Raw genomic sequence first — 10,319 nt, forward strand, 5'->3', positions numbered from 1 at the left:
TCGGATTGCCACGTCCGGGCCTTGCCGGACACCTCCAGGGCGGGCAGCTCCTTCCAATGTTTAAACCTTTCCATGGAGACATTCCTGCTGATGTCCAGCCTGAAGCTCTTTAGACTTTTATGCCAAATTCGGATTATTTTTTTTGTTAATATCTCCCTGCGAGGCTGCGGCTTTGCGGAGCCCTGCGAGGCGATGGAAGGTGTCGGCCACCGCAGGGAGCCCGAGCATCGCGAGCTGCGCCGCCCGCCCCGGATTGCCATTCCCGGCACAGCCTCAGCCCGGAACGGCACATTCCGCACGGAGGGAGCCCGGCGGCACAAGGACGGGTCACCCCGGGAGTGACAGACCTCTCTGGAAGCGACAGCCCGGCCACATCCATCCGCCTCCTCTTGCACATCCCTCGGCTGGGAGGTGAACTCCTGGGTGCCGCGGAGGGGCCGAGCCCCACAGGCAGCCAGAATCCCCCATCCATCCCTTCCAGAATCCCCCATCCATCCCTTCCACCCCCTTGGCTGTAGGAACAGCCGGGATTTCTCTTCCCCCCCCCCCGTCATGCAGCAAACCCAAACAATTCCCTTCCCTTCCACCAGCTCTGCCCGCACCACCCTCCATCCCAAAGGGGTTTTGGGTTTTTTTCCCTCTGATGAAGCTGTTCCCAGCCCAGTGTCCAATTAAAAACACCCACGAGGCCACAGCTGGGGCAGTGGGGTGCTCAGGAATTTGGGGATTATTTGTTATCCCACAAAGCCTGGGGAATAAAGGCACACGGGGCAGCAAACGTGCAGAGGGGAGAGGCACCTTTAGTCTCTGAATATTAAAAATGATGCTCTGAAGGTCATACACGATATTCATATATCTGATAAAAGGCCAGATAATTATGATTTCTAGAAGGGATGAGAGAAAGAGGCAGCACAAAAAATCTCCCTCCACCTCCCTCCAGCCCCCCAGCCCTGCTCAGACTTACCCCAAATTCAGCCTGGGGGGAAAAGGAGCCACACTCAGCCAGGGTGACACTGCCAGCCGGGTGCCATGGCCTTAACAGAGGGAGAGACGAGGGAAAAATAAAAATTAAATGGAAATTAAAAGGTCCTAGGGTTGAGAAAACGGCTGGAGAAACATAAAGGTCTAATAAAGGATCTGTCAGCGGCTTTGCCACTGAGCACAGCCCCGGCTCCAGGGGCAGAAAATCCCTTTTCACTTCTCTGGGAGGAGAGGGAGGAAGCCCTGAGCTCCTCCAGGTTCAAAGGGCGCAGCAGGCAAAGGCAGGGCACAGGTTCCATCCAGCTGGCACAGGGATGGGGCATTGAGGGATCTCTGAAAGGGCAACCCCAGAGCCTCCCCTGCCACCCCAACCAGGGACTTGGGCCAGTTGGTGCATCCCCACTTGAAAGCAGTTGGTGTTTTTTACATCAAATGGTCGGGGAGTGACTTTAAAAGCTCTTTTTTTCAGCTAAACGGAAACCTCTGTGTGAAAATCATTTCTATTTTGCCAGAATTTGTGAAGGTCAGGCAACCCTCCCCTCCCCCTAATCCCATGAGTAAAAAAAAGTTGGGGCAATTGGGTCAATTTTTAGCTAGAGTTTAGAAAAAAGATCAAGACTTTAAAATGAATTAATTGAATCAATTAATTCAAACCTCATTAAGTTCAGGCACCCAATTCAGGCTGGGCAGAGGTGACCTCTTATACCCAACACTCCAGTCACACTTTCCACAGCCAGACAACAGAAAAGTGCCTTTTTGGGTGGGGGAAAACCTTCACAGTGGCCATGAAACTGCATTTTTGTGTTTGTTATCTCCTGGAAACGAGTAAATAAATGTAGAGGGACAAAGAAATAAACTTTAAAGTGCTTTTAGTGCCACTTAGTTGAGGTGAGGCAGCAGGACCAGGTGTTGGCAGAGCACCTAAAGAAGGGCAGACTGCAGGCATCAGCTTTTTTTTTTTTTTTCTTTTTTTTGTAGTTTTTATTTGAACACAGTATTCTGACAGAATGCAAAGTCAAAATCCTCAGTTAGTATCAGTATTTACACCAGTGAGAATGGGGATAAAGGTGGAGTCGATGTTTCACTCGGTAAAAAGATTTTTTGTTTTTTTCTTTTTTTAACAAGATAGAAGGCCCCCAAAAGTAGGGAATGCTGGGGAAGGATGGCCATGGAGGGGCTGAGAACAACTATCAAAACAGCCTGGTGGTGAAAAATGTGGGGTTTGAAGGCTCCATAGAAAAGTGTGAGGAGAAAACGCCACTCTGGAAGCCGACGGGCGGGATGCACTATTGTCACCTGTACGAATGGTGCAGCACGAGATGGCAGCTCCTGTGACACTGGGGACAGGCACGGGGTGGGCATGGCACTGCCACGGGCCTGGGGGAGCCACGACAGTGCCACCAACCCCAGGGATGGACACGTGGAACAGCCACAGCAGTGCCACTGACCCCAGGGATGGACACATGGAACAGCCACAGCAGTGCCACCAACCCCAGGGACAGACACAAGGGACAGCCACGGCAGTGCCACTAGCTCTGGGAGAGCCATGGCAGTGCCACCAGCCTCAGGGACAGACACATGGAACAGCCACAGCAGTGCCACTGACCCCAGGGATGGCCACATGGAACAGCCACAGCAGTGCCACCAGTCCCAGGGATGGACACGGCAGTGCCACCAACCCCGGAGCAGCCAAGGCACTGTCACCAACCCCAGAACAGCCAAGGCAGTGCCACCAGCCTCAGGCTGGTCCCCTCCCCTCGAGGGGACAGGTCAAAGCCCTGAGGCTGCAGCTGCCTGGGAAGGGCGTACTTGGAAATGAAATATGGATTTGCTGTTAAGGGTGATGTAAACCCACCACAGGTGAGGAGGGGAGGAGCTGCTGGACACGGCCCAGGGTTCCCTCCTGCCTCCATCCACCCCAAACCAGAGCTGTGGGACAGAAGGGACCCTAAAGCCCAGCCAGAGTCACCCCCAGACTGTCACTGGGTGCTGGGCTGGGCTCTGAGCTCATCACCTCTTGGGACAAAAACACCAATCCAGGTGGGGCAGCTCCCCCCATTCCCACCTGGCAGGTGCTGGTGGAGGTCCCTGTCAGATTTTTGGGAATGTTGGTGTGTTTCCTACCAGCTGCTCAGCTTTGGGGGTTACAGCACACACAGGTGACAGAGCCAGCCAGAATTGGGCACGAAGAGGGACAAAGGGACATCCACAGGGATGGAGGCACCGCTGCTGCCCAGCTGCCTTTTAGGGATTCATTTCCTTGGGGAAAAGAAAGGAATCCTTGGGATCCTGAGTCCAAGGTGCCCAGAGCTCAGGGACACTGCTGTGACAGATCATGCAAGGGCTGCCTTTGGCACCAGGCTCGGGAATGAGGCCCCAGTCCTGCCAAAATCCAGCCAGGACGGGCAGGGGAGCCTCAGCCCACACCTCCAGCCCTCCCCCCGAGCCCCAGGAGCTGAGGAAAACAAAATGCAAGAAAACCCCACAGTTAGCAAATGACAAGACCATTGTTTCTCACAGCTGGGAATGGTGTGATGCCACTGGAACAGACTGCATATTCCCAAGGAACACACGGACACAGCCTCCACACCCCGCTCATCCTTCTGGGAACGCCACACTCAGCTCGGGTTGCTTTTCTCATTTAAAGGCTTCTGCTCTTTGTAAGAGTTGTTCTCTTTCTCTTTTTTTTTTCTTTAATTTATTTATTATTATTATTATTTTTAAATTATTTTAATTCCTGAATATTTATCTTTTTTCCTGTTTTGTTTCTCAAATCTGAACTAGCGCTACACCTTCCACATCCAAACTATGTTGAAGCTTTTATTATTTCAATACTATGACAAAAAACACGGTTCACACTAAAATAGTCACGCACCCACAGTGCACAAGCTTGCAGATCTAAAGTAGAATTTAAAAAAAAAAAAGAAATTAAAAGGGAAAATAAAATAAAATTAAAATAAAAAAAAGGAAATAATACCCAAAACCCCAACAGGAGGAACATCTCTATACAATGGGCTGGTCTCTCCCTACACTCCTCTGCCTTCTTTCTGCTCAAAGCTCCTTTTCACCCCAAATCTCAGTGTTGCTCCACGATTCCTGATAATAAATCCCATTAATCAGCTCTCCAACCCCAAATCTCAGTGTTGCCCCATGATTCCTGGTAATAAATCCCATTAATCAGCTCTCCAACCCCAAATTTCAGTATTGCTCTATGATTTCTGATGATAAATCCCATTAATCAGCTCTCCAACCCCAAATCTCAGTATTGCTCTATGACTCCTGATGATAAATCCCATTAATTAGCCCTTCCCCAGCCCTGCAGGATGCCCAGGAATGGAATTCCAGGGGTTGGGTCCTGCAGAGCACAGACTCAGCACACACCAGGGGATGGGATGGACCAGGAGGGTCCCAAGGGAGGGACCGCCAGGACCAGCTGGTGGGGCTGGACCTGCAGGAAGGGGCTGGATTTTTTTCTTTAGGGAAAAAACCTCTTTACTTTTGGGGTTTTTTTCTTTTTATTTTTTAGGGTCAGAGGACATGGTATTTACTGAAATTGGAATTTACTGAAATTGGTGTTTTCTGAAACTGGTGTTTACTGAAACTGGTATTTTCTGAAACTGGTATTTTCTGAAACTGGCGTTTACTGAAATTTCAGGTACTTTCTGAAATCGGTATTTACTGCAATTGGGATTTTCTGTGATTGATATTTTCCGAAATTGGTATTTCCCAAAACTGGAATTTGCTGAAATTGGGATTTTCTGAAACTGGTATTTTTCTGCGAGTGGAATTTTCTGCCATGATCAGGAGGGATGGATTTGGTCACACACCTGAGCCCAGACCAGCCCAAACTGTCCAAACTCCCTTGTGCTCCTCAGAGCTCCGGGAGGGTTCCGTGAAGGAAAGGGGAGAATGTCCTAAAAAGCAGAGATGATATTTCTCTTATGCAGTCAGGCCCAGGTCCAGCGAGGGACTTCAAACTAAATTTAAGCACAGAAGGATTTTCCCCAGCAATTCCCTCAGCCCAAGCAGATTTGGGGATTGCTGGATAAAGCCCTTGACTGGTGGCCAAGTGGTTTGAACACCCCCCACCCACCCCAAAAAAAAACCCCAAACCCAACCCCAGCATCGCTTTTCTTCTTACTCCAGTAAGAAATAATAATAATAATAATAACAATAATAATAATAATAACAATAATTAAGAAAAGAGAAAAGGGGAAACGACTACTGTAAACATCCATGGTTGAAAATGTCTCCCTTTGCAAAGCAAGCATGCTGCTACCCTAGTGTCTACAGGACTGGATTGACTGAAAAACCAAAAAAAAAAAAAGAAGAAAAAAATAAAAAAAAAAAGGAAAAAAAAAAAGGCAGCTATTTTACACATCCATTTCAACACAACAAAAGTTTAAAAAATTATCTGTCAATTGTAAACACTGGAAAGAACCAAAGTTGGCAAACAAAAAAAAAGAAAAAAAAATTGAATGTAAAATTGAAAAAGAAATGTAGAGTCTGAATACTGCAAATTGAAATACATCCCCCGAAGCTGCAATTTTGGCATTCTTCCTAAAAAACAGATAATAATAAACCCCAAATAAAGGTCTAACGTGGCGAGCAGGATTCAGTCACAAAGAGCTCGAGACACTTTGCATACTGACCAGATACAAGGTGAACAGAAATTATAACTTATTTATGAGGCTTTACATATTTCAAACTCGACTGAAAAGTATAAAAATAAATTGTGGACTTTGTTCTTTAAGCACCAGCTGTGCCCAGCAGCACAGTGGTTATCTCTGCTATACTAACAAAGGAAACAACAGGGTCTCTTTTCTTTTTTTTTTGTCTTTTTTTTGTGTTTTTTTTTTTAATGTCTAGGACTACTTGATTTTGAGCTTCCCAACCACATTGCAACCAGCATTGCAATGTCTGCTTGTCTGAATACACAGAGGGCCAGCTGAGCCCTGGTTTGGTGATGGGTTTAACCCTGTTCTTAACGTGTTTTACTTTTTAAAAGCAAGTGCACAACAAATAGAACCTGTCTAGAAATCTCAAAGAAACCAAAAAACAGAAATCAAAACTGAAAACAAAAAACAAAAAACAAAACCCAAAAAAGAGAAGAGAAAAAAAAGAAAAGGAAAAAAAAGAGACATTCCCTCCCTCCCCCCATTTATGCATTTTTCTGGTTGGTTGGTTTGTTTTTCTTTTTTAAAAAAAGGCAACAGACACTAGAGGAATGAGATGGGTGTGTGGGTTGTGATTTCAATGCTCAGGTGAAGGTTTCTGCCGTCCCCTCTGCCGGTGCTGATCATGCTTTGCTCTCGTTCTCGTTTGTTTGTGTGGCTTCGTTGGGCACCGTCTTCACTTCTGCCGGCGGGCTCTTCCTGTCCTGCACAGCGCCTTTGTCCTCTGCGGGCATTTTCCTGGGGAGAAGCACCACAAGGACACACTTTAGAAGCACAGAAACACGGGCTGGGCTGAGCTAGCCACGGGGACACAGTGTTTGTCTGGGAACAAATGGCTTTGGGAGAGCAAAACCTGCATTTCCTCATGCAGGAATAAGGGAAACCGAACTCAGCTCCCCCATCCTGGTTCTTTTAGTTCTAGATTAAGCTTTTTTTTTTTTTTTGGTTTTTCCTGCCCTGGGTTGGCTCAGGGCTCAGAAACTTCACACAGCTGCACAAGGATTTGGCTTTAGCATCTAAACTCCCTGATAAGTGAGCAGCAATGCCATTCTTTGTGTCCCTACAGGAAGCCAGTCCTGAAATCCCCAGGATGCTGGAGAAAGGGGAACACGGAGGACAAGAATTGTGTCACAGACATTTTCACAAGCACGAGGGAGGTGACAACTGCCAGCCCAGCCAGAGTCCAACATCTGCAGCACAGCTGGGACCCTCCCACAGGTGCTGTTTTCTCTCTCCTGCCCAACTCAGGGTGCTCCCCTTTCTCTCAGCCAGGCTCACACTGCCCCAGCTTGGGGACAACTCCAGAGGTTCCAATGTTGTCACCCTGCACGAAGCACTGTTGGCTGCCCAGCCTGGCCCTCAGTGACTCCTGACCTGCAGAACCTCAGCTCTCTGCACACCAAACTGGACTATTCCTGCTCTTCTTGATGAAAGAACAACCTAAGACAGAAAAAGCTGCCCAAAAGCCTGAACAACAAAAACATTCCTGCTAAATTCCCCTTCCTCTGCCTCCCTGGCACAGCCTGCTCCTGCTCTCCTCCTGCCACCTTCCAAGCCGAGCCCCCTGGGCTCTCAGGTGAATTAGCTGGCTAAAGGAAATGGTGAGATTAGTCAAGAGAACACCCAACAGAGGACACAGCACGAGCACCAGGGCACAGGGACACAGCACACAACCAACACAAGAGTAAAGGTGGCCGTACTCGGTCTTTGCGGGGGCAGAGCCGTCTGCAGCGGCAGCAGCAGGCTCGGGGGCTTGCCCGCCAGCCCCACTGGCAGCAGGAGGAGAAGCAGTGCCAAGAGCTGCAAAAACATCCTTTGCAAGGTCAATGTCTGGTGGCTTGAAGTTCCCTTCGTCCATTTTAAAGTCCTCGTTCTGTGAGGGGTTGGCAGCGCTGCCCGAGGCAGCCTCGCTCTTCGCGTTGCTCGGGTTCTTGGGGATCTCTGCTGGGCTCTTCACCGTGCTGGGCTGCACGGGCTCCTTCTCGGGGCTCTTGGCCACCTCCTGCTTGGGCTCTGAGGGAGCTGCAGGGCTGGTGAGGTTGGCAGGGCTGGGGGCGGCTGCCTTGTTCCCGGCTTTGGCGGCGTCGGCCGCGGTGGTGCTGGGGCTGAGCACAGCCTGCCCCGGCGGGACACTTGAAGATAAATTATTGGCGGCTGGAGCAGAGCTGGGGGTATCGCTGAGATCAACAAGAGGGGCCACTTTGGGGGTGGAGGAGGGCGGTGGCGACGACACCGGGGCGGTGGCCGTGCCCTTGGCCGGGGTGGCCTGGCCAGGGCCCGCGGTGTTGGCGTCGGGAGCGGCCACGGCCGGCGGGGCAATGCTGGAGGTCAGCGTGGTGGTCTCACTGGTGGGGCTGTTCTGGGCAGTGGCAAAGGTCTCAGTGATAGTGTCAGAGTTAGTGGTGCCCGTGGTGACAGAAGGCAGCATGTCCTCCACGGTGGCCGCAGTGTCGGCGGGGTGCCTGCGAGGGGGACACGGGGACGAGAGAGAGAGAGAGAGAGAGAGAGAGAGAAAGAGAGAGAGACAATGAAGGCCCGAAACGACAGCAGGGAGAGGGCAGAGAGGGAGAGTGAGGACAGCACACACACGGGACGTGGAGAGGGACTGAGGAGCAGAGATTGCAGAGGTCAGACATGCAAAGGGAGAGAGGCTGGGATGGCTGAGGATCATCAGGAAGAGGAAAAAAAGCCAAGAGGACATGACCTGCAGGAATGGCCCGTTCACATGCAGTGTTTGGGCTGAGGCAAATGGGATCCTGTCAGCTTGCAGAGACTCTTCTCACCTAAAACTCTCAGCCTCTGGGTCCTGACCTCTCCAGGCAGCTCTCTGCCACCTCCCTGAGCCTGCAGCCCCGTGCCACTGCCACCAACACAACAGTCCCAGTGTGGGACCCTGGGTCCAGCCCCTCACCCTCTCCTGTCCTGTCCTGTCCTGTCCTGTCCTGCTGCTGCAGGTTTGTCTGCAGGCCTGCACAGCCCCACCAAACCTAAATCCCTTTTCTCACATGCACAGGAAGGCAGCCTCACGCCCACAGAGCTCTTAGTTCTCTCTCAGAATGCTCAGCCTTGCTGGGACTCCACATCCAGGGCCCAGCTCTGGGGGAGGATCCCTCCCCACGGGTTCAGGCTCCCACCCAGCACTGCTGGGACAGGGTTCGCTGCCAGCTGGGGCTGGTTCTGCTCTGCATCCTTTGCAGTGACCCTGGACAGTGCTGCATCTCCACACTGGACAGACTGGAAGAGCCTTTCAGGAAACACTGCTTCCTTCCCCTTTCCCTTCCAGGGCTGGAAACAGCAACCACTGAAGCTTGAGAGGAGGCGCTTCCTCACTGGCACGTGCAGATTTTACCTTTCTTCCTCTCTTCCTGCCCTAACTCGTGTTCCTGAGGGATTAGGGCAGCTGAGGGCAATGCAGTGACCCTGTGCTAGGGCTGCCTAAGGCCACATACTCTGGCTCTGTCAGCGGGGTGGTCTCGTTGGGCTCCGTGTGCTTCCCCCCATCGTGGTTGGGGGTCCTCTCCTCCTCCGTCCGCACCTCCACGATGGGCTCCTTGGACTCATCCTTCCTGTAATGAGGGAATGGCATGGGCAGGGATGGCTCCTCCTGCAAAGACAGCCTGCAAATGGTGACACACACACGAGGAGACACAGCTCCGGGGTGAAGAGTGTGCCTTGGGGTCACTGCTCCTTCCAGGCACTGCCCAGAGCTCCGGGTGATGTCCAGCACTGGGGGGTCCAGAACTGGGATTACTGGGGTGTCCAGCACTGGGATGTCCAGCACTGGGATGATTGGGGTGTCCAGCACTGGGATGATCAACAGTGGGATCACTGGGATGTCCACTAGTGGGATGACTTGATGTCCAGCACTGGGAAGTCCAGCACTGGGGTGTCCAGCACTGGGGTATCCAGGACTGGGATGTCCAGTACTGGGATATCCATCACTGGCATCACCTATTCGAAGGCCACAAACAAGAACAAGACAAACCCACCAGAAGAACAACTCCCAAAACACCTTCCTGTGAGCACCAACAAAACCCCAGCCCCCAGACAGATGAGGGTCCCCCAGGCCCTGAGGCAGCTCCTGTCCCCTGAGGGGGGCCCAGGGGGGGATTTGGGGGCAGTACTCACGAGAAGGCCGCCTTGCCCTCCTCCATGTCCTTGCCCTTGGCACCCGGGCCGGATTTCCCGCACAGGTTGACAGCAATGCACATGAGCAGCCCACACTTGTTCAGGAAGTAGCAGGTGACATCCACGGCCACCAGCAGAGCCACGAAGACCACCACGAGGATGCCAATGATGGCAGCAGTGCCCAGGCCTGAGGTAGGGCTAGTGCTGGCTTCAGAGACCAAGGGAGAGAAGAAGAGAAGGTGTTCGGGTTAAAGTTTGGGCATTTAGGGCTAGGTTTGGCTGTGCTTCAGTTGCCTTTTTAGGAAGCCCACCCTCTGTGTCAGCCCTGTACAACCACCAGTGCTTTATCCTACAGACAACCTGCCTGAAAGGATGGACCTGATGGGGCTTTTCCCATCCCTGCTGGGATAAAGCTGGTGAGCAGACAGCAGAATCTCCTCCTGCTGTGCACACACCCAGCGGGGCTCCTGCTTCCCTCCACCTCTTCCTCCTCCTCAAGAGGAAGGTCCAGAGTGGCTCTGGCACTGCCCAGGC

The 10,319-nt window shown here is 51.6% G+C and overlaps 1 protein-coding gene across 1 annotated transcript in view; it reads right to left on the minus strand.

Annotated features, from left to right (window-relative positions):
* Positions 1–5,801: 5,801 nt before the first annotated feature.
* The window catches only part of NCAM1 (neural cell adhesion molecule 1), a 44,374-nt gene continuing 39,856 nt past the window's right edge, over positions 5,802–10,319 (minus strand). The window contains exons 14-16 of the mRNA XM_083878162.1: positions 9,786–9,993; positions 9,107–9,223; positions 5,802–6,395 (exon numbers count right to left, since the gene is read on the minus strand). Of these exons, the coding sequence (XP_083734288.1) occupies positions 6,281–6,395; positions 9,107–9,223; positions 9,786–9,993 (440 nt within the window). The 3' untranslated portion in view covers positions 5,802–6,280. The remainder of the gene's footprint in view (positions 6,396–9,106; positions 9,224–9,785; positions 9,994–10,319) is intronic.

This window comes from Zosterops lateralis (assembly GCF_965231275.1).
Source record: "Zosterops lateralis genome assembly, chromosome: 25".
NCBI lineage: Eukaryota > Metazoa > Chordata > Aves > Passeriformes > Zosteropidae > Zosterops > Zosterops lateralis.